The following is a 25,263-nucleotide window of genomic DNA, read 5'->3' on the forward strand; positions in this document are numbered from 1 at the left end:
GTAAAATGGGGATTAAGATTACAAACCCCAAGTGGGACAGGGACTGTGTCCAACCCGATTTGCCAGCACTTAGAACGTGGCTTAGTGGAAGGAGCCCGGGCTTGGGAGTCAGAGGTCTTGGGTTCTAATCCCGCCTCCGCCGCTTGTCAGCTGTGCGATTTTGGGCAAGTCACTTCACTTCTCCGTGCCTCAGTTACCTCGTCTGTAAAATGGGGATTGAGACTGTGAGCCCCACGTGGGACAAACTGATAGCCTTATATCATCATCATCATCATCATCAATCGTATTTATTGAGCGCTTACTGTGTGCAGAGCACTGTACTAAACGCTTGGGAAGTACAAATTGGCAACATACAGAGACAGTCCCTACCCAACAGTGGGCTCACAGTCTAAAAGGGGGAGACAAAACCAAACATACTAACAAAATAAAAGAAATATATCTATATTGGGATATATCTATCCCAGCGCTTAGAATAGTGCTTGGCACATAGTAAGCGCTTAACAAATGCCATCATTATTATTGTTATGGACAGTGCCTATCGTAATAAGTGCTTATCAAACACCACAATTATTATCCCTTTTTCCCCAGCGCCTTTTCACTTCGATGATCTCTTTTCGGCCTCCTAACTTCCTTGTGAGTCCCATTATCACCATTTTACAGGTGAGGAAACTGAGGTACAGGGCGATTAAATGATTTGCCCAAAGCAAGCTACTGGCCAGGCTGGGACAAAGAACCGCTGCCTCCTGACTCTCACCCCGCTGGTCTTACCACTAGACGATACTGCCTTCCTTGAATTTCAGATGAAATTTGAATCTGAGGGTTTCAAATGCGGGGTGGATCTTTTAGTTCCCTTTGGGCTATTAATGTGCTGCGTGTGTAATTACGTTTTCTCTAGCATTTTGAATTAGAATTAGATTCAGGCTTTTTTTTTAATCTTTTTACCAATTTATCATATTCACTGAGCGCTTACTGTGTGCCGAGCAAATTTATGTATTGTGCTGTCCAGTGGGCTACCAATAATGTATTTTCATGTGCTTTACAAAAATTGACCTCAGACTTTTTGAGGTAGTGGGAGGGGAATCCATTGGTGCTAATTCTGTTGTACTGTCCTCTCCCAAGCGCACAGTACAGTGCTGTGCACATAGTAAGCACTCTGTGGTGGCTCAGAGGGAAAGTAACAGCCTTGAAAGGTTGGAGGCCTGGGTTCTAATCCCCCCTCTGGTATGAGAGTTGAAAAAAGATTGTAAATACCTAGGAGGGTGTAGAATAGATCACCTAAGAGTGCTGAGATAAAAATTTTCTCCCCCTTTTAGACTGTGAGCCCACTGTTGGGTAGGGACTGTCTCTATATGTTGCCAATTTGTACTTCCCAAGCGCTTAGTACAGTGCTCTGCACATAGTAAGCGCTCAATAAATACGATTGATGGTGATGATGATGATTGCTTGATTGATAGAGTTTGTTAATGCCGGCTAGCATGCCATTCTGGAATTCAACCAGCCAGGCAGCCCACCGTCCGAAAAGCAACGCGTGCTCAGTTGAGAGACAGTGTGGCATAGTGGAAACAACCCAAGGCTGGGAGTCAGAAGACCTGGGTTCTAATCCCGCCTCTGCCACTCACCTGTTGACCTTGGGCAGTTTCATTCATTCAGTCGTATTCATTGTACTCCTCAACTTGTATTTCCCCCAGCATGTACTTCCCAAGTGCTTAGTACAGTGCTCTGCACACAATGAGAGCTCAATAAATATGATTGAATGAATGAATGAATGAATTCATTAAGCACTTATTATGTGCCTGCATTCGTTCAATTGTATTTATTGAGCGCTTACTGTGTGCAGAGCACTGGACTAAGTGCTTGGGAAGTGCAAGTTGGCACACTGTACTAAGCGCTTAGGAAAGTACAGTACCACAATAAAGAGTGACAATCCCTGCCGTAGTCTAGAGAGGGGGAGACAGGCATCAATACAAATAAACAGACATAATAATAATAATAATGGCATTTATGAAGCGCTTACTATGTGCAAAGCACTGTTGTAAGCGCTGGGGAGGTTACAAGGTGATCAGTTTGTCCCACGGGAGCTCACAGTCTTAATCCCCATTTTACAGATGAGGGAACTGAGGCACAGAGAAGTTAAGTGACTTGCCCAAAGTCACACAGATGACAAGTAGCAGAGCTGGGATTTGAACCCCCGACCTCTGACTCCAAAGCCCGGGCTCTTTCCACTGAGCCACACTGCTTCCCCATGCATCCATACAAAAAAATTAAAATTGTATATATATACATAACTGCTATGGGTCTGTGGGGGGGAGAGAAAGAGAGCGTGTCAGGGTGACGCAGAATGGAGTGGGAAATGAGGAAAAGTGGGGCTTAGTCTGGGAAGGCCTCTTGGAGGAGATGGGCCTTCAGTAAGGCTTTGAAGCGGGGAAGAGCGGTTGTCTGTCAGATTAGAGGAGGGACGGCATTCCAGGCCAGAGGTAGGAAGCGGGCCGGGGGTTGGCGGCGAGACAGGTGAGATGATGGTTAGCACGAGAGGAGCGAAGTCTTCAGGCTGGGTTGTAAAAAGAGAGAAGGGAGGTGAGGTAGGAGGGGGCAAGGCGTTGGAGTGCTTTAAAGCCAATGGTGAGGGGTTTTTGTTTGATATGGAGGTGGATAGGCAACCCCTAGAGATTTTGGAGGGGGAGGGTGATATGTCCGGGACATACTGCCCCTGAACGTTTCTGCAGAAAAATGATGCAGAAGCAGAGAGAAGTATGGACTGGAATGGGGAAGAGGCAGGAGGTGGGGAGGTCTGCAAGGAGGCTGATGCCGTAATCCAGGCGGGATAAAGATGAATGATTGTATGAACGGGGTATTTTGGATGGAGAGGAAAGGGCGAATTTTAGTGCCATTGTGAAGGTGGGACCCGGCAGCATTTGGTGACGACTGAATAAGTGGGTTGAATGCGAGAGAGGAGTCAAGGATAATGCCATGGTTAAGGGCTTGTGAGATCAAACAGTCAATCAATTGTATTTATTGAGCGCCTACTGTACTAAGCGCTTGGGAAGTCCAAGTTGGCAACATACAGAGACGGTCCCTACCCAGCAGTGGGCTCACAGTCTAGAAGGGGGAGACAGAGAGCAAAACCAAACATATTAACAAAATAAAATAAATCGGATAGATATGTACAAGTAAAATAAATAAATAAATGAGTAATAAATACGGACAAACATATATACAGGTGCTGTGGGGAAGGGAATTAGGTAAGGCGGGGGGGATGGAGAGGGGAAGGAGGGGGATGGAAAGGAAAGATGGTGGTGCTCTCCATCACCTCGCCCCCTCCTACCTCACCTCCCTTCTGTCCTTCTCCAGCCCAGCCCGCACCCTCCGCTCCTCTGCCGCCGCTCACCTCCTCAATGGGCCTCGTTCTCACCTGTCCCGTCGTCCTTCCCCTGGCCTGGAATGCCCTCCCTCCTCACATCCGCCAAACTACCTCTCTTCCCCCCTTCAAAGCCCTCCTGAGAGCTCACCTCCTCCAGGAGGTCTTCCCAGACTGAGCTCCCCTTTTCCTCTGCTCCTCCTCCCCTCCCCATCGCCCCGACTCCCTCCGATCTATCCCCTTCCCCGCCCCACAGCAGTTGTGTATATTTATACATATTATTCTATTTATTTTATTAATGATGTGTATATATATATATATATATATAATTCTATTTATCTATTTAAATGCTATTGATGCCTGTCTACTTATTTTATTGTGTTGTCCGTCTCCCCCTTCTAGACTGTGAGCCCACTGTTGGGTAGGGATTTGTCTCTATCTGTTGCCGGATTGTACTTTCCAAGCGCTTAATACAGGGCTCTGCACACAGTAAATGCTCAATAAATACGATTGAATGAATTAATCTACAGTGATGGGAAAGTCAGGAGAGAGGACAGGGTTTGGGTGGGAAGATAAGGAGCTCTGTTTTGGGCATGTTAAGTTTGAGGTAATGGGAGGACATCCAAGTAGGGAAGTCTGGAAGGCAGGAGGAGATGTAGATTTGGGTATTAACTGTATAGAGATGGTACCTGAAGCTGTGGGACCAAGTGAGTACTCCAGGGGAGTGAGTATAGATGGGGAATAGAAGGGGACCGAGTACTTAACCTTGAGGGACCCCCAAAGTTAGGGGGTGAGAAGCAGAGGAGGGGCCCACAAAGGAGACTGAGGATGAATGGCCAGAGAGATAAGAGGAGAACCGGGAGAGAACAAGAGTCAGTGAAGCCGATAACGTATCCAGGAGGAGGGGGTGGTCCACAGTGTCCAAGGCAGTCCGGAGGTCGAGGAGGATTAGGATGGAGTAGAAGCCGTTGGATTTGGCAAGAAGGAGGTCATTGGTGACCTTAACGTAATTTAACAGGTCACTTAACTTCTCCGGGCCTCGGTTTCCTCATATTTAAAATGGGGATTCATTACTCATTCTCCCTCCTACTCAGACTGTGAGAGCCCCTGTGGTGTGAGCCCGTCTCCAAGGTAGGGATTGTCTCTTATCTGTTGCTGAATTGTAATAATACTAATAATGACACTTGTTAAGTGCTTACTATATGCAAAGCATTGTTCGAAGCGCCGGGGGGGATACAATCAATCGTATTTATTGAGCGCTTACTGTGTGCAGAGCACAGTACTAAGCACTGTACTGTCATCATCATCAATCGTATTTATTGGGTGCTTACATACAAGGTGATCGGGTTGTCCCACGGTGGGCTCACAGTCTTCATCCCCATTTTGCAGATGAGGTAATTGAGGCTCAGAGAAGTTAAGGGACTTCCCCAAGGTCACACGGCAGACTTGTGGCGGAGCCGGGATTAGAACCCATGACCTCTGACTCCCAAGCCCTTTCTCTTTCCACTGTGCCACGCTGCTTCTCTGACATAACATCGATGATGTCATATCTGACATAACATTACCTCCCTCCACTCCGAGCCTTATTAAAGGCCCATCTCCTCCAGGAGGCCTTCCCTGACTAATCCCTAATGTCCTCTTCTCCCACTCCCTTTTTTGTCACCCTCGCACTTGGATTTGCTCCCTTTCTTCTCCTCTCCCTCAACCCCACAGCCCTTATGTCCGTACTGTCATTTCTGTATTTCAATTAATGTCTGTCTCCCCCTCTAGACTGTAAGCTCGTTGTGGGCAGGGAACGTATGCACAAACTCTGTCGTACCGCTCTGCACAAAGTAAGCGGTCAATAGCTACGACGGATCGATCGACTGTGGGGCTGGGTCTCTCGCAGACCACTGTTCTTACTTTTTCCGAGTCCTGAGGGGCGGACCGCCCTCCCCCCTAACCCCACCTCCCGTGGAGAAGGCGCTTAGTACAGTGCTCTGCACAAAGTAAATGCTCAATAAATGCGATTGAATGAATGAATGGAGACTGCCTTATAACAATTGTGGCATTCATTAAGTGCCTACTGTGTGCCAAGCATCAAACTAAGCACTGGAGTAATAATAATAATAATAATAATGGCATTTATTAAGTGCTTACTATGTGCAAAGCACTGTTCTAAGCACTGGGGAGGTTACAGGGTGCCTGTGAATTCTTTTCCAGTGCTTAGTAAAGGGCTCTGCCTATTGTAAGCATTTGATAAATTATTATACTAAGTATAATAATAATACTAATGATAGTATTTGTTAAGTGCTTCCTACATGCCAAGCACTGTTCTAAGCGCTGGGGTAATAATACTAATAATAATGATGGCATTTATTAAGCGCTTACTATGTGCAAAGCACTGTTCTAAGCGCCGGGGGGGTTACAAGGTGATCAGGTTGTCCCACGGGGGGCTCGCGGTCTTCATCCCCATTTTCCAGATGAGGGAACTGAGGCCCAGAGAAGTGAAGTGACTTGCCCAAAGTCACCCAGCTGACAGTTGGCAGAGCTGGGATTTGAACCCCTGACCTCTGGCTCCAAAGCCCGGGCTCTTTCCACTGAGCCACGCTGAGATGAAACATAATCCAATTGGACACAGTCCCTGCCCCTCATGAAGCTCCCAGTCTAGGAGGAGAGAACAGATTGTTTCATCCCCATTCTGCAGATGTGGAAAGTAAGGCCCAGGGAAATTAAGTGACTTGCCCAGGGATTCGAATTGAGACCCCTTGACTCCCGAGCTCTTTCCACTAGGCCCCGCCGCTTCAGCTCTTTGGAAACCAAGTCCTCTTGGCTGTGACAGGGATGCAGAATCGCTGTCCCCTCACCTGCCCACCCCAAAGCATCATCATCATCATCATCAATCGTATTTATTGAGCGCTTACTGTGTGCAGAGCACTGCACTAAGCGCTTGGGAAGTCCAAGTTGGCAACATATAGAGACAGTCCCTACCCAACAGTGGGCTCACAGTCTAAAAGGGGGAGACAGAGAACAAAACCAAACATACTAACAAAATAAAATAAAAATAAAATAAAATTAAATAATAAAATAAAATAAATAAAGGTCATCATCATCATCATGTCGTATTTATTGAGCACTTACTGTTTGCAGAGCACTGTACTAAGCGCTTGGGAAGTACAAATTGGCAACATATAGAGACAGTCCCTACCCAACAGTGGGCTCACAGTCTAAAAGGGGGAGACGGAGAACAAAACCAAACATACTAACAAAATAAAATAAAAATAAAATAAAATAATAAAATAAAATAAAGGTCATCATCATCATCATCAATCGTATTTATTGAGCGCTTACTGTTTGCAGAGCACTGTACTAAGCGCTTGGGAAGTACAAATTGACAGCATATAGAGACAGTCCCTACCCAACAGTGGGCTCACAGTCTAAAAGGGGGAGACGGAGAACAAAACCAAACATACTAACAAAATAAAATAAAATAAAATGATAAAATAAAATAAATAAAGGTCATCATCATCAATCGCATTTATTGAGCGCTTACTGTGTGCAGAGCACTGTACAAAGTGCTTGGGAAGTACAAGTTGGCAACATATAGAGACAGTCCCTACCCAACAGTGGGCTCACAGTCTAAAAGGGGGAGACAAGAGAACAAAACCAAACATAGTAACAAAATAAAATAAAAATAAAATAAAATAAAATAAGTAAATAATAAAATAAAATAAGTAAAGGTCATCATCATCATCATCAATCGTATTTATTGAGCGCTTACTGTTTGCAGAGCACTGTACTAAGCGCTTGGGAACTACAAATTGGCAACATATAGAGACAGTCCCTACCCAACAGTGGGCTCACAGTCTAAAAGGGGGAGACGGTGAACAAAACCAAACATACTAACAAAATAAAATAAAATAAAATGATAAAATAAAATAAATAAAGGTCATCATCATCAATCGCATTTATTGAGCGCTTACTGTGTGCAGAGCACTGTACAAAGTGCTTGGGAAGTACAAGTTGGCAACATATAGAGACAGTCCCTACCCAGCAGTGGGCTCACAGTCTAAAAGGGGGAGACAAGAGAACAAAACCAAACATAGTAACAAAATAAAATAAAAATAAAATAAAATAAAATAAGTAAATAATAAAATAAAATAAGTAAAGGTCATCATCATCATCATCAATCGTATTTATTGAGCGCTTACTGTTTGCAGAGCACTGTACTAAGCGCTTGGGAACTACAAATTGGCAACATATAGAGACAGTCCCTACCCAACAGTGGGCTCACAGTCTAAAAGGGGGAGACGGTGAACAAAACCAAACATACTAACAAAATAAAATAAAAATAAAATAAAAATAAAATAATAAAGTAAAATAAAATAAAGGTCCCTGTGGTTTCTGAAATACAAACATTCAGCCTTCTCCCTCAAGGCCTCAGGAGGGGAAAAGCGAGGGAGAGGGGCGAGTCTTATCCCTTCCCAAGCTGGCCCTGGCGCTGTTTATCTGAGCCGGTTGGTTTTGGAGGACAAACTTGGGATGTCAGCAGGGATATTGCTTGAGAAGCAGCGTGGCTCAGTCGAAAGAGCCCGGGCTTTGGAGTCCGAGGTCACGGGTTCAAATCCCGGCTCCGCCACTTGTCAGCTGCCTGAATTTGGGCAAGTCACTTAATTTCTCTGGGCCTCAGTTACCTCATCTGTAAAATGGGGATGAAGACTGTGAGCCCCCCGTGGGACAACTTGATCACCTTGTAATCTCCCCAGCACTTAGAACAGTGCTTTGTGCATAGTAAGTGCTTAATAAATGCCATCATTATTATTATTCTCCCTGTGCATCTGAGCCCCCTTTTTCCTCTCTCCTCCCAATCCCCCCTGCCCTACCTCCTTCCCCTCCCCGCAGCACCTGTTTATAATAAGTATGTACAGATTTATTACTCTATTTATTTTACTTGTACATATTCTATTTATTTTGTTAATGATGTGCATCTAGCTTTGCTTCTATTTTTTCTGATGACCTGACACCTGTCCACATGTTTTGTTTTGTTGTCTGTCTCCCCCGTCTAGACTGTGAGCCCGTTGTTGGGTAGGGACCGTCTCTATATGTTGTCAATTTGTACTTCCCAAGCGCTTAGTACAGTGGTCTGCACACAGTAAGCACTCAATAAATACAATTGAATGAATGAATAACTGTGGCCACTCCGCCATCTTCCACCATTCCCTCACACATGAGGGAGGCTCGCGGAGGCCTTTTCTCCACGAGAAGCAGCATGGCTCAGTGGAAAGAGCCTGGGCTTTGGAGTCAGAGGTCATGGGTTCAAATCTCATCTCCGCTAATTGTCAGCTGTGTGACTTTGGGCAAGTCACTTCACTTCTCTGGGCCTCAGTTACCTCATCTGTAAAATGGGGATGAAGACCGTGAGCCCCCCGCGGGACAACCTGATCACCCTGTAACCTCTCCAGCGCTTAGAATAGTGCTTTGCATATAGTAATTGCTTAATAAATGGCATCATTATTATTATTATTATTCTCCCTGTGCATCTCAGAGCCCCCTTTTTCCTCTCCTCCTCCCCATCCCCCCCGCCCTACCTCCTTCCCCTCCCCACAGCACTTGTATAGATGTTCGTACAGATTTATTACTCTATTTTACTTGTACATATTTACTATTCTATCTATTCTGTTAATGATGTGCATTTAGCTTTAATTCTATTTGTTCAGATGACTTGACACCTGTCCACATGTTTTGTTTTTCTGTCTGTCTCCCCCTTCTAGACTGGGAGCCCACTGTTGGGTAGGGACCGACTCTAGATGTTGCCAACTTGTACTTCCCAAGCGCTTAGTACAGTGCTCTGCACACAGTAAGCGCTCAATAAATACGATTGGATGAATAAATGAATCTCAGGCCCCCTTGGACCCAGCGCGCATGCGCGGCCCGAACAGTTGGGGGGGGGGCCGGAGGCAGCGCTCGCCTTCTAAAGCGCATGCGCAGCGTGAACGGCCCGAGGCGGGCAGGCAGAGGCTGAGCTCGCGCTGTAACGCGCGTGCGCGGGCCTGGGGCCGCGCTCGGTCTCTAAAGCGCATGCGCGGCATCAGCTTCGGCCTTATCATTCATTCATTCATACATTCAATCGTATTCTGACCTCGCGCTGTAACGCGCGTGCGCGGCCGAGGCGTGAGGGGCCCGGGGCCGCGCTCGTTCTCTAAAGCGCATGCGCGGCATCAGCCTAGGCCTTATCATTCATTCATTCAATCAATCGTATTTATTTATTCATTCATTCATTCAATCAATCAATCGTATTTCTTGAGTGCTTACTTTGTGCAGAGCACTGTACTAAGCGCTTGGGAAGTACAAGTTGGCAACCTATAGAGACAGTCCCTACCCAACAGTGGGCTCACATCATCATCATCAATCGTATTTATTGAGCGCTTACTATGTGCTGAGCATAGTACTAAGCGCTTGGGAAGTACAAATTGGCAACATATAGAGACAGTCCCTACCCAACAGTGGGCTCACAGTCTAAAAGGGGGAGACAGACAACAAAACCAAACATATTAACAAAATAAAATAAATAGAATAGATATGTACAAGTAAAATAAATAGAGAAATAAATATGTACAAACATATATACATATATACAGGTGTATATATATATATACATATATATTCAATCTCATTCATTCATTCAATAGTATTTATTGAGCGCTTACTGTGTGCAGAGCACTGTATTAAGCGCTTGGGAAGTCCAAGTCGGCAACATATAGAGACGGTCCCTACCCAACAGCGGGCTCACAGTCTAGAAGGGGGAGACAGACAACAAAACAAAACGTGTTAACAAAATAAAATAAATAGAATGAGTATGTACAAGTAAAATAAATAACGAGTAATAAATACGTACAAATATATATATCAGGTGCTGTGGGGAGGGGGAGAGGAAGGAGGGGACTCAGTCTGGGAAGGCCTCCCTTCCCAGCGCTGTTCTAAGCGCTGGGGTAGATACAAGGTTGTCCCACATGAGGCTCACAGTCTCAATCCCCATTTTACAGATGAGGTAACTGAGGCCCAGAGAAGTAAAGTGACTTGTCTGAAGTCACACAGCTGACAAGTGGCAGAGCCGGGATTAGAACCCACGACCTCTGACTCTCAAGCTGGGGCTCTTTCCACTAAGCCACGCTGCTTCTCTTACCTTAGAGCACCGTACTAAGCGCTTGGGAAGCACAAGTTGGCAACATATAGAGACGGTCCCTACCCAACAACAGGCTCCCAGTCTAGAAGGGGGAGACAGACGACAAAACAAAACATGTGGACAGGTGTCAAGTCATCAGAATAAATAGAATTAAAGTTAGATGCACATCATTAACAAAATAGAGTAGTAAATATGTACAAGTAAAATAAATAGAGTAATAAATCTGTACAAACATATATACAGGGGTTGTGGGGAGGAGAAGGAGGTAGGGCCGGGGGGGGTGGGGAGGAGGAGAGGAAAAAGGGAGCTCAGTCTGGGAAGGCCTCCCGGAGGAGGTGAGCTCTCAGCAGGGCTTTGAAGGGAGGAAGAGAGCGAGCTTGGCGGATGTGCGGAGGGAGGGCATTCCGGGCCAGGGGAAGGATGTGGGCTGGGGGTCAATCATCATCATCATCATCAATCGTATTTATTGAGCGCTTACTATGTGCAGAGCACTGTACTAAGCGCTTGGGAAGTACAAATTGGCAACATATAGAGACAGTCCCTAACAGTGGGCTCACAGTCTAAAAGGGGGAGACAGAGAACAAAACCAAACATACTAACAAAATAAAATAAATAGAATAGATATGTACAAATAAAATAAATAAATAAATAAATAGAGTAAAAGAAATATGTACAAACATATATACATATATAAAGGTGCTGTGGGGAAGGGAAGGAGGTAAGATGGGGGGATGGACAGGGGGACGAGGGGGAGAGGAAGGAAGGGGCTCAGTCTGGGAAGGCCTCCTGGAGGAGGTGAGCTCTCAGCAGGGCCTTGAAGGGAGGAAGAGAGCTAGCTTGGCGGATGGGCAGAGGGAGGGCATTCCAGGCCCCGGGGATGACGTGGGCCGGGGGTCGATGGCGGGACAGGCGAGAGCGAGGAACGGTGAGGAGATTAGCGTCAGAGGAGCAGAGGGTGCGAGCTGGGCTGGAGAAGGAGAGAAGGGAGGTGAGGTAGGAGGGGGCGAGGGGATGGCTTTGAAGCCGGTAGTGGGGCGTTTTTGCTTGATAGCTGACACACTTGTTTACAACCCAGCTGGCACACTTCGCTCCTCTAATGCCATCCTACCCACTGTGCCTCCATCCCAATCAATCAATCAATCAATCGTATTAATGAGCGCTTACTGTGTGCAGAGCACTGTACTAAGCACTGTACTAAGACCATCTCGTCTATCTCGCCGCCGATCTCACGCCCCCGTCCTGCCTCCTCAAATCCAACAGAGAGCGAAAATGGGGATGAAGACTGTGAGCCCGGTGTGGGACAGGGACTGTGTCCAACCTGATTAGCTTGTATCGACCCCGGAGCCTGGCACACAGTAAGTGAAAGAGCCCGGGCTTTGGGGTCAGAGGTTACGGGTTCCAATCCCGACCCCACCAGTTGTCAGCTGTGTGACTTTGGGCAAGTCACTTCACTGCTCTGGGCCTCAGTTACCTCATCTGGAAAATGGAGGCCTTCCCAGACTGAGCCCCTTCCTTCCTCTCCCCCTCGTCCCCCTCTTCATCCCCCCCATCTTACCCCCTTCCCTTCCCCACAGCACCTGTGTATATGGATATATGTTTGTACAGATTTATTACTCTATTTATTTATTTATTTTACTTGTACATATCGATTCTATTTATTTTATTTTGTTAGTATGTTTGGTTTTGTTCTCTGTCTCCCCCTTTTAGACCGTGAACCCACTGTTGGGTAGGGCCCATCTCTATATGTTGCCAACTTGGGCTTCCCAAGCGCTTAGTCCAGTGCTCTGCACACAGTAAGTGCTCAATAAATACGATTGATTGATTGTTTGATTGGGGATTCAGACTGTGAGCCCCACATGGGACAACCTGGTTACCTTGTAGCCTGTCAGCGCTTAGAACAGTGTGTTGCACATAGTAAGCGCTTAGTAAATGCCATTAGCCCACTCTTTTAGACTGTGAGCCCACTGTTGGGTAGGGACCGTCTCTAGATGTTGCCAACTTGGACTTCCCAAGCGCTTAGTACAGTGCTTTGCACACAGTAAGCGCTCAATAAATACGATTGATTGATTGATTTTTATTATTATTATTAACAAAAGAAAAAAAAAGCAGGTCCTCCGACTCGTAGGCCCGTGCGCTTTCCAGTAGGCTCTATTAGGGCCATTTAGCATCTGCAGGCTTTCCCGGAAGTCCGATCCAGGGACTGAGGGATGAAGCCACTTGGCTTTAAAAATGAGCACCGTCCCCCGCCACCCCCAAAATCCCTCCGTCGCCAGTGTGTGCTCCGCGTTTCGTTATTGACGGAGCGGATCATTTCCCGAGAAAGTCCGTAGAGCCCCTCAGCGGGGGCTGAGGCCTGAGTTGCCATGGAGACCGGCGTTTGCCCGGCACTTGGGCAGAAGAGGGGGAGAAAGGGTTGGCATGGGATTTTCTCATGCGCTCAATAAAGGAAGCGCTCAATAAATACGATTGATGATGATGATGATTTTCTCGTTCCTTAGAAAGCCCCACCCTCGACCCCCCAGGCGTATGAAGGTTTCCTCACCAGACTGTCCAAGTGCACTGCAGAGAGCCACAGGGCTTTAGCGTTGGGCCCTTCCATGTGATTTAAGTGGGTGGTGATAATAATAATGATAATCTTGGTCTTTGTTAAGCACTTAGTATGTGCCAGGCACTGTACTAAGCCCAGGGGTTGATTCAAGCCAATCGGGTGGGACAGTCCCCGTTCCACAGGGGGCTCACAGTCTCAATCCCCATTTTCCAGATGAGGGAACTGAGGTCCGGAGAAGTGAAGTTACTTGCCCAAGGTCACCCAGCAGACAAAGGGCGGATCTGGGATTAGGATCCGTGATCGTCCAACTCCCAGGCCCGGGCTGTATTCCTGGGGGGTGGTAGTGGGGGGGCACAGGGAAGCGGGACGCTTCCGTCTCTCCATTCTCATGCCACCTCTCTGACCCCGCACCCTGGAGAGGCAGGGGCATTTGCTACGGACTCAGAGTCTAATAATTATTTATAGGGATGGGGGGGCTCTCTTCCTCCCTTCAAGGCCCTACTGAGAGCTCACCTCCTCCAGGAGGCCTTCCCAGACTGAGCCCCTTCCTTCCTCTCCCCCTCGCCCCCCTCTCCATCCCCCCATCTTACCTCCTTCCCTTCCCCACAGCACCTGTATATATGTATATATGTTTGTACATATTTATTACTCTATTTATTTTACTTGTACATATCTATTCTATTTATTTTGTTAGTATGGTTGGTTTTGTTCTCCGTCTCCCCCTTTTAGACTGTGAGCCCACTGTTGGGTAGGGACTGTCTCTATAGGTTGCCAACTTGTACTTTCCAAGCGCTTAGTCCAGTGCTCTGCACACAGTAAGCGCTCAATAAATACGATTGATTGATTGATTGATTGATTGATTGATTGACAACACGAGGCTCCAAAATGCAGGATTCTTCAGTCACCTCACTCCGACCCCAAACGAGGTCCTTTGAGGCCTTTCCTCTTCTCCCACTCCTTTCTGCCTCGCCCTGACTCACTCCCTTTCTTCCTCCCCCCAGCCCCACACCACTTAGGTCTGTATCTGTCACTTACTTATGTCCATCCATCAATCAATCGTATTTATTGAGCGCTTACTGTGTGCAGAGCACTGTACTAAGCGCTTGGGAAGTACAAGTTGGAAACTTGTAGAGAATGCCTGTCCCGTCCGTTCCCCCCCGCCCCAGATTCTCAACTCGTTGTGGGCAGGGAATGTGCCTGTTGTTCTGGTTTACTCTCCCAAGCGCTTAGTACAGTGCTCTGCACACTGTTATTCATTTATGTATTTTTGTCTGTCCCACCCTCCACCCCCCACAGATTCTAAACTCGTTGTGGGCAGGGAATGTGCCTGTTAGATTGTTCTGGTTTAATCAGTCAATCAATCAATCGTATTTATTGAGCGCTTACTGTGTGCAGAGCACTGTACTAAGCACTTGGGAAGTCCACGTTGGCAACATATAGAGACAGTCCCTACCCAGCAGTGGGCTCACAGTCTAAAAGGGGGAGACAGAGAACCAAACCAAACATACTAACGAAATAAAATAAATAGAATAGATCATCATCAATCGTATTTATTGAGCGCTTACTGTGTGCAGAGTACTGGACTAAGCGCTTGGGAAGTAATAGATATGGACAAGTATTAACAAAATAAATAGAATGAATATGTACAAGTAAAGTAAATCAGTCGAGTGATAAATCTGTACAAACATATATACAGGTGCTGTGGGGAGGGGAAGGAGGTAAGGTGGGGGGGATGGGGAGGGGGAGAGGAAGGAGGGGGCTCAGTCTGGGAAGGCCTCCTGGAGGAGGTGAGCTCTCAGTAGGGCATTTAGAACCCAGATCCTCTGACTCCTTCCGCCGGCCAGTCCCCAGGGATCTGAGGCAGGAGCGGTCCAAGGGGAGAAGCTTTGGAGTCAGAGGTCATGGGTTCGAATCCCAGCTCCGCCAATTGTCAGCTGGGTGACTTTGGGCAAGTCATTTCTCTGGGCCTCAGTTACCTCATCTGGAAAATGGGGATTAAGACTGTGAGCCCCACCGTGGGCTCCTTCCCTTCCCCACAGCACCTGTATATATGTATATATGTTTGTACATATTTGTTACTCTATTTATTTTACTTGTAGATATCTATTCTATTCATTTTATTTTGTTAGTATGTTTGGTTTTGTTCTCTGTCTCCCCCTTTTAGACTGTGAGCCCACTGTTGGGTAGGGACCGTCTCTAGATGTTGCCAACTTGGACTTCCCAAGCGCTTAGTCCAGTGCTCTGCACACAGTAAGCGCTCAATAAATACGATTGATGATGATGATGATGGGACAACCTGATCGCCTCGTAACCTCCCCAGCGTTTAGAACAGTGCTTGGCACATAGTAAGGGCTTAATAAATGCCATCGTCATTATTATTATGATCATGAGAAACAGCGTGGCCTATTTGTTAAAGCCCAGGCCTAGGTTCTAATCCCGGCCCCGCCACTTGTCCTCCTGAGACGCTGGGCAAGTCGCTTCACTTCTCCGGGCCTCGGTTCCATCATCTGGGAAATGGGGGTGAAGACTGTGAGCCCCTTGTGGGGCAGGGACTGTGTCCAACCCGATGAGCTTGTGTCTACCCCAGTGCTTAATACAGTGCAAGTAAGTACTTAACAAATACCATTTAAAAAAAAAAAACGCGGTGAGGGGCAGAACAGAACAGAAGAGAAGCAGCGTGGCTCATTGGAAACATCCCGGGCTTTGGAGTCAGAGGTCATGGGTTCGAATCCCGGCTCCGCCACATCATCATCATCATAGTATTTATTGAGCGCTTACTGTGTGCAGAGCACTGTACTAAGCGCTTGGGAAGTCCAAGTTGGCAACATAGAGAGACAGTCCCTACCCAACAGTGGGCTCACAGTCTAAAAGGGGGAGACAGAGAACAAAACCAAACATACTAACGAAACAAAATAAATAGCCACATCTGCTGTGTGACCTTGGGCAAGTCACTTCACTTCTCCGAGCCTCAGTTCCCTCATCTGTAAAATGGGAATTAAGACTTTGAGCCCCACGGGGGACAACCTGATCGCCTTGTATCCCCCCAGCGCTTAGAACAGTGCTCTGCACATAGTAAGCGCTTAACAAATGCCATCACTATTATTATTATTATTATTATTCTTATTCCCTTCCCCCCAGTCTCTCAGTGATCCAGCCCCTGACCCTGATTCATTCATTCATCCGATCATATTTCTTGAGCGCTTACTGAGTGCAGAGCACTGTACTGAGCGCTTGGGAAGTCCAAGTTGGCGACATATAGAGATGGTTCCTACCCAACAGCGGGCTCACAGTCTAAAAGGGGGAGACAGAGAACCAAACCAAACATACTAACGAAATAAAATAAATAGCCACGTCTGCTGTGTGACCTTGGGCAAGTCACTTCACTTCTCCGAGCTTCAGTTCCCTCATCTGTAAAATGGGAATTAAGACTGTGAGCCCCACGTGGGACAACTTGATCACCTTGTATCCCCCCCAGCGCTTAGAACAGCGCTCTGCACATAGTAAGCGCTTAACAAATGCCATCACTATTATTATTATTATTATTATTCCCTTTCCCCCCAGTCTCTCAGTGATCCTGACCCTGATTCATTCATTCATTCAATCGTATTTATTGAGCACTTACTGTGTGCAGAGCACTGTACTGAGCGCTTGGGAAGTCCAAGTCGGCGACATATAGAGATGGTTCCTACCCAACAACGGGCTCACAGTCTAGAAGGGGGAGACGGACGACAAAACAGAACACGCGGATGGGTGTCAAGTCGTCAGGACACCCGCTGTTGAGTAGGGACCGTCTCTATATGTTGCCAATTTGTACTTCCCAAGCGCTTAGTACAGTGCTCTGCACATAGTAAGCGCTCAATAAATGCGATTGATTGATTGATTGATTGATTGATTGACACGGGGCAGGGGGGCGAGGGGACTCTTTCGTTGGAGTTGACCGGTTTTTCCCTCCTCTTCCTCCTCTTCCTCCTCTTCCTCACAGGCAGCGGCGGCGGATGTGCAGTTCGGGCCCATGAGGTTCCACCAAGACCAGCTTCAGGTAACGAGCGGACCCCCCCCGGGCCCCCGGATCATCATCATCATCATCGATCGTATTTATTGAGCGCTTACTCTGTGCAGAGCACTGTACTAAGCGCTTGGGAAGTCCAAATTGGCAACGTATAGAGACAGTCCCTACCCAACAGTGGGCTCACAGTCTAAAAGGGGGGAGACAGAGAACAAAACCAAACATACTAACAAAATAAAATAAATAGAATAGATAGGTACAAGTTGGGCTGCGCGCAGACACGGGTTCGAGGAATGGGATTCTCCCACTCATCCAGGAGGAGGGATTGGGAAGGGCTCGGCCTATGCAAGCCCCCCGTGGGCTTCCTCTGGGGAGATACCCAGGGAGTGTGTGTCCTCCCAATGTAGGACAGTTGTAGACCCCGTCTACAGGTGTGGTACTGAGGGTTCAGGCCTTCTCCCTCCCCCCGCCCCAGCTTTTCTTTTTTTTAATAGCATTTATTTTATTTTATTTATTTATAATGGCATTTCTTAAGCGCTTACTGTGTGCAAAGCACTGTGCTAAGCGCTGGGGAGGTTACAGGGTGATCCGGTTGTCCCACGTGGGGCTCGCAGTCTTCATCCCCATTTTCCATGTGAGGTAACTGAGGCTCAGAGAATAATAATAATAATGATGGCATTTATTAAGCGTTTACTATGTGCTAAGCGCTGGGGAGGTTACAGTGTGATCCAGTTGTCCTGCATGGGGCTCACAGTCTTAGTCCCCATTTTACAGATGAGGTAACTGAAGCTCAGAGAATAATAATAATAATGATGGCATTTATTAAGCGTTTACTATGTGCTAAGCGCTGGGGAGTTTACAACGTGATCCGGTTGTCCCACGTGAGGCTCACAGTCTTCATCCCCATTTTACATCAATCAATCAATCAATCAATCGTATTTATTGAGCGCTTACTATGTGCAGAGCACTGTACTAAGCGCTTGGGAAGTACAAATTGGCATCACATAGAGACAGTCCCTACCCAACAGTGGGCTCACAGTCTAAAAGGGGGAGACAGAGAACAGAACCAAACATACCAACAAAATAAAATAAGTAGGATAGAAATGTACAAGTAAAATAAATAAATAAATAAATAAATAGAGTAATAAATATGTACAACCATATATACATATATACAGGTGCTGTGGGGAAGGGAAGGAGGTAAGACGGGGGGATGGAGAGGGGGACGAGGGGGAGAGGAAAGAAGGGGCTCAGTCTGGGAAGGCCTCCTGGAGGAGGTGAGCTCTCAGCAGGGCCTTGAAGGGAGGAAGAGAGCGAGCTTGGCGGATGGGCAGAGGGAGGCCATTCCAGGCCCGGGGGAGGACGTGGGCCGGGGGTCGATGGCGGGACAGGCGAGAGCGAGGTACAGTGAGGAGATTAGTGGTGGAGGAGCGGAGGGTGCGGGCTGGGCTGGAGAAGGAGAGAAGGGAGGGGAGGTAGGAGGGGGCGAGGGGATGGAGAGCCTTGAAGCCCAGGGTGAGGAGTTTCTGCCTGATGCGCAGATTGATCGGTAGCCATTGGAGGTTTTTGAGGAGGGGAGTAATATGTCCAGAGCGTTTCTGGACAAAGATAATCCGGGCAGCAGCATGAAGTATGGATTGAAGTGGAGAGAGACACGAGGATGGGAGATCAGAGAGAAGGCTAGTGCAGTAGTCCAGACGGGATAGGATGAGAGCTTGAATTAGCAGGGTAGCGGTTTGGATGGAGAGGAAAGGGCGGATCTTGGCAATGTTGCGGAGATGAGACCGGCAGGTTTTGGTGACGGCTTGGATGTGAGGGGTGAATGAGAGAGCGGAGTCGAGGATGACACCAAGGTTGCGGGCTTGTGAGACGGGAAGGATGGTAGTGCCGTCAACAGAGATGGGAAAGTCAGGGAGAGGACAAGGTTTGGGAGGGAAGACAAGGAGCTCAGTCTTCGACATGTTGAGCTTTAGGTGGCGGGCGGACATCCAGATGGAGATGTCCTGAAGGCAGGAGGAGATGCGAGCCTGGAGGGAGGGGGAGAGAGCAGGGGCAGAGATGTAGATCTGGGTGTCATCAGCGTAGAGATGATAGTTGAAGCCGTGGGAGCGAATGAGGTCACCAAGGGAGTGAGTGTAGATTGAGAACAGAAGGGGACCAAGCACTGAACCTTGGGGAACCCCCACAGTAAGGGGATGGGAGCGGGAGGAGGAGCCTGCAAAAGAGACTGAGAAAGAACGACCGGAGAGATAAGAGGAGAACCAGGAGAGGACGGAGTCTGTGAAGCCAAGGTCAGATAACGTGTTGAGGAGAAGGGGGTGGTCCACAGTGTCAAAGGCAGCTGAGAGGTCGAGGAGGATTAGGACAGAGTAGGAGCCGTTGGATTTGGCAAGCAGGAGGTCATTGGTGACCTTTGAGAGCGCAGTTTCCGTGGAATGAAGGGGACGGAAGCCAGACTGGAGGGGGTCGAGGAGAGAGTTGTTGTTGAGGAATTCTAAGCAGCGCGTGTAGACAACTCGTTCAAGGAGTTTGGAAAGGAATGGTAGGAGGGATATGGGACGATAACTAGAAGGTGAGGTGGGGTCAAGAGAGGGTTACATGTGAGGTAACTGAGGCTCAGAGAATAATAATAATAATGATGGCATTTATTAAGCGTATACTATGTGCTAAGCGCTGGGGAGGTTATAACGTGATCTGGTTGTCCCACATGGGGCTCACAGTCTTAATCCCCATTTTACATATGAGGTAACTGAGGCTCAGAGAATAATGATAATAATAATGATGGCATTTACTAAGCATTTGCTATGTGCAAAGCACTGTTCTAAGCTCTGGGGAGGTTACAATGTGATCTGGTTGTCCCACGTGGGGCTCACAGTCTTAATCCCCATTTTACAGATGAGGTAACTGAGGCTCAGAGAATAATAATAATGATGGCATTTATTAATCGTTTACTATGTGCAAAGCACTGTGCTAAGCACTGAGGAGGTTACAGGGTGATCCAGTTGTCCCACGTGGGGCTCGCAGTCTTAATCCCCATTTTACATATGAGGTAACTGAGGCTCAGAGAATAATAATAATAATAGTAATAATAATGGCATTTATTAAGCGTTTACTATGTGCAAAGCACTGTGCTAAGCGCTGGGGAGGTTACAAGTTGATCCAGTTGTCCCACGTGGGGCTCGCAGTCTTAATCCCCATTTTACAGAGGAGGTAACTGAGGCTCAGAGAAGTTAAATGACTTGCCCAAGGTCACACAGCTGACACTTGGCGGAGCCGGAGTTTGAACCCGTGACCTCTGACTCCAAAGCCCGGGCTCTTTCCACTGAGCCACCCCGCTTCTCGGGTCTGGGATCTGGGGTCTGGCTTCTGGCTTCATTTAGACTGTGAGCCCACTGTTGGGTAGGGACCGTCTCTATATGTTGCCAACTTGTACTTCCCAAGCGCTTAGTCCAGTGCTCTGCACACAGTAAGCGCTCAATAAATACGATTGATTGATTGATTGATTGGGGCCTGGCTTCCCATCTCTTTTTTTTTTTCAATTATATTTGTTAAAACTGTGAGCCCCTCAATGATGGCATTTATTAAGCACTTACTATGTGCAAAGCACTGTTCTAAGCGCCGGGGAGCTTACAAGGTGATCCGGTTGTCATCATCATCATCAATTGTATTTATTGAGCACTTACTATGTGCAGAGCACTGTACTAAGCGCTTGGGAAGTACAAATTGGCAACATACAGAGACAGTCCCTACCCAACAGTGGGCTCACAGTCCCACGGGGGGCTCACAGTCTTCATCCCCATTTTACAGATGAGGGAACCGAGGCCCAGGGAAGCGAAGTGACTTGCCCGAAGTCACCCAGCTGACAGTTGGCAGAGCCGGGATTTGAACCCATGACCTCTGACTCCAAAGCCCGGGCTCTTTTCCACTGAGCTACGCTGTCCCATGCGGGACCATCCTGATTATCTTTTTTTTTTGGATGGAATTTGTTAAGCACTTACTATGTTCCAGGCACTGCACTGACCGCTGGGCAATTAGAAGGGAATCAAGAAGCAGCGTAGCCAAGGGGAGACTGTGAGCCCACTGTTGGGTAGGGACCGTCTCTATATGTTGCCACCTTCCCAAGCGCTTAGTACAGTGCTCTGCACACAGTAGGCGCTCAATAAATACGATTGATCGATTGATTGATTGAGAGAGCCCAGGCCCAAGAGTCAGGAGGACGTCTCATCTCTGCTTTTAGACTGTGAGCCCAATGTTGGGTAGGGACTGTCTCTATATGTTGCCAATTTGTACTTCCCAAGCACTTAGTACAGTGCTCTGCACATAGTAAGCGCTCAATAAATATTATTGATTGATTGATTGATTGCTTAGCTCCTTGTTTGCTGTGTGGCCTTGGGTCAGTCAGTCGGTAAATCGTATTTATTGAGTGCCTACTGTGTGCAGAGCACTGTACTAAGCGCTTGGGAGAGGACAGGGCGACAGCAAACAGACACAGTCCCCGCCCACAACGAGCTAACAGGCTAGAGGGCAAGTCAAGTCACTTCACTTTTCCGGGCCTCGGTTACTTCATCTGTAAAATGGGGATTAAGAGGGTGTGAGCCCCACGTGGGCAGGGACTGGGTCCAAGCTGATGAGTTTAGATCTTCTCCCATGCATAGTACAGTGCCCGGCACACAGTAGTCGCTTAACCACCAAGAATAGAAAAAGATAATCAGGTTGGACAAAGTTCCTGTACCACATGGGGCTCACCATCTTAATCAATCAATCGTATTTATTGAGCATTCTTTGTGTGCCGAGCACTGTAATAATAATAATAATAATAATAATAATGGCATTTGTTAAGCGCTTACTATGTGCAAAGCACTGTTCTAAGCGCTGGGGGGATACAAGGTGATCAGGTTGTCCCGCTTGGGGCTCACAGTCATCATCCTCATTTTGCAGATGAGGCAACTGAGGCTCCGAGAAGTGAAGTGACTTGCCCAAGGTCACACACAGACTGTGAGCCCACTGTTGGGTAGGGACTGTCTCTTTATGTTGCCAACTTGTACTTCCCAAGCGCTTAGTCCAGTGCTGTGCACACAGTAAGCGCTCAGTAAATATGATTGATGATGATGATGATGATGTGGCGAAGCCAGGATTCGAACCCACGACCCCTGACTCCAAAGCCTGGGCTCTTTCCACTGAGCCACGCTGCTTCTCCACCTGGCTCCACCAACTGTCAGCTGGGTGACTTTGGGCAAGTCACTTCATTTCTCTGGGCCTCGGTTCCCTCATCTGTAAAATGGGGATTAAGAGGGTGAGCCCCACGTGGGCAGGGACTGGGTTCAAGCTGATTAGTTTAGATCTTCTCCCGTGCATAGTACAGTGCCCGGCACACACTAGTCGCTTAACCACCAAGAAAAAAAAAAGATAATCAGGTTGGACAAAGTTCCTGTACCACATGGGGCTCACCATCTTAATCAATCAATCGTATTTATTGAGCATTCTTGGCGTGCCAAGCTCTGTAATAATAATAATAATAATAATAATAATAATAATAATAATGGCATTTGTTAAGCGCTTACTATGTGCAAAGCACTGTTCTAAGTGCTGGGGGGATACAAGGTGATCAGGTTGTCCCGCTTGGGGCTCACAGTCATCATCCCCATTTTGCAGATGAGGCCACTGAGGCTCCGAGAAGTGAAGTGACTTGCCCAAGGTCACACACAGACTGTGAGCCCACTGTTGGGTAGGGACTGTCTCTTTATGTTGCCAACTTGTACGTCCCAAGCGCTTAGTCCAGTGCTCTGCACACAGTAAGCGCTCAATAAATGCGATTGATGATGATTGATGATGTGGCGGAGCCAGGATTCGAACCCACGACCCCTGACTCCAAAGCCCGGGCCCTTTCCACTGAGCCACGCTGCTTCTCCCCCTGGCTCCACCGACTGTCAGCTGGGTGACTTTGGGCAAGTCACTTCATTTCTCTGGGCCTCGGTTCCCTCATCTGTAAAATGGGGTTTAAGACCGTGAGCCCCACCGTGGGACAACCTGATCGCGTAGCGCTTCTCGTACCACGCACTTGGGAGAGTACAATATAACAGAGTCGGTAGACACGTTCCCTGCATCGTAATCCCCATTTTCCAGGTGAGGGAACTGAGGCCCAGAGAAGTGGAAGACAAGCGGCAGAGCCGCGATTAGAATCCAGGTCAATCAATCAATCAATCGTATTTATTGAGCGCTTACTGTGTGCAGAGCACTGGACTAAGCGCTTGGGAAGTACAAGTCGGCAACACATAGAGACGGTCCCTACCCAACGGCGGGCTCACAATCTAGAAGACTGGTCTTTCTGAGTCCCGGGCCCGTGCTCTATCCACAGGGCCCGGTACATAGTAAGTGCTTAACAAATACCACAATTATTATTATTATTTCTATTAATATCTGCCCCTCCTCCCCCACCCAACCTTCAGGAAGAGCCGGTCCCGGAAACGGGCCTCCCAAACCCAAGGGCAGAAACAAACCCAGCTCGGGGCAGGCGGCGGGATGCAGTGCTGGGGCCTTTGTGTCCAGCTGGGAATAATAATAATTATTATTATTATTAATTATAATTAATATGATTATAATAATAATAATAATGGCATTTATTAAGCGCTTACTATGTGCAAAGCACTGTTCTAAGCGCTGGGGAAGTTACAAAGTGATCAGGTTGTCCCACGGGGGGCTCACAGTCTTCATCCCCATTTGACAGATGAGGGAACTGAGGCCCAGAGAATTGAAGTGACTTGCCCAAAGTCACACAGCTGACAGTTGGTGAAGCTGGGTTTTGAACCCGTGACCTCTGACTCCAAATGATAATAATAATGATGGCATTTATTAAGCGCTTACTATGTGTAAAGCACTGTTCTAAGCGCTGGGGAGGTTACAGGGTGATCAGGTTGTTCCACGGGGGGCTCACAGTCTTCATCCCCATTTGACAGATGAGGGAACTGAGGCTCAGAGAAGTGAAGTGACTTGCCCAAAGTCACACAGCTGACAATTGGTGGGGCTGGGATTTGAACCCGTGACCTCTGACTCCAAATAATAGTAATAATAATAATGGCATTTATTAAGCGCTGACTATGTGCAAAGCACTGTTCTAAGTGCCGGGGAGGTTACAAGGTGATCAGGTTGTCCCACAGAGGGGCTCACAGTCTTCATCCCCGTTTGACAGATGAGGGAACTGAGGCCCAGAGAATTGAAGTGACTTGCCCAAAGTCACACAGCTGACAGTTGGTGAAGCTGGGATTTGAACCCGTGACCTCTGACTCCAAATGATAATAATAATGATGGCATTTATTAAGCGCTTACTATGTGCAAAGCACTGTTCTAAGCGCTGGGGAGGTTACAGGGTGATCAGGGTGATCAGGTTGTCCCACGGGGGGGGATCACAGTAAGTGCGATTGAATGAATGAACGGAGACTGCCTGATAATTGTGGCATTCATTAAGTGCCTACTGTGTGCCAAGCATCAAACTAAGCACTGGGGTAATAATAATAATAATAATGGCATTTATTAAGCGCTTACTATGTGCAAAGCACTGTTCTAAGCACTGGGGAGGTTACAGGGTGCCTGTGAATTCTTTTCCAGTGCTCAGTAAAGTGCTCTGCCTATTGTAAGCATTTGATAAATTATTATACTAAGTATAATAATAATACTAATGATAGTATTTGTTAAGTGCTTCCTACATGCCAAGCACTGTTCTAAGCACTGGGGTAATAATAATAATAATAATAATAATAATAATAATGGCATTTATTAAGCACTCACTTAAGCACTTACTATGTGCATAGCACTGTTCTAAGCGCTGGGGAAGTTACAAGGTGATCAGGTTGTCCCACGGGGGGCTCACAGTCTTCATCCCCATTTGACAGACGAGGTCACTGAGGCCCGGAGAAGTGAAGTGACCTGCCCAAAGTCACCCAGCTGACAATTGGCGGAGCTGGGATTTGAACCCATGACCTCTGACTCCAAAGCCCGGGCTCCTTCCAATGAGCCACGCTGCTTCTCTAATGTTTGTGCATATTTATTACTCTATTTTACTTGTACATATTTATTCTATTTCTTTTATTTCATTAATATGTTTTGTTTTAGACTTTTAGACTGTGAGCCCCCCCTTTTAGACCATGAGCCCACTGTTGGGTAGGGGCTGTCTCTATATGTTGACAACTTGGACTTCC

General features: G+C 47.3%; 1 protein-coding gene across 1 annotated transcript in view; it reads left to right on the top strand.

Moving 5' to 3' along the window:
• PDE8A (phosphodiesterase 8A) overlaps positions 1–25,263 on the top strand; it is a 223,458-nt gene that overhangs the window by 107,966 nt on the left and 90,229 nt on the right. The window contains exon 3 of the mRNA XM_038767010.1: positions 17,048–17,104. Within this exon, the coding sequence (XP_038622938.1) occupies positions 17,048–17,104 (57 nt within the window). The remainder of the gene's footprint in view (positions 1–17,047; positions 17,105–25,263) is intronic.

Source organism: Tachyglossus aculeatus, chromosome 26, assembly GCF_015852505.1.
Source record: "Tachyglossus aculeatus isolate mTacAcu1 chromosome 26, mTacAcu1.pri, whole genome shotgun sequence".
Taxonomy (NCBI): domain Eukaryota; kingdom Metazoa; phylum Chordata; class Mammalia; order Monotremata; family Tachyglossidae; genus Tachyglossus; species Tachyglossus aculeatus.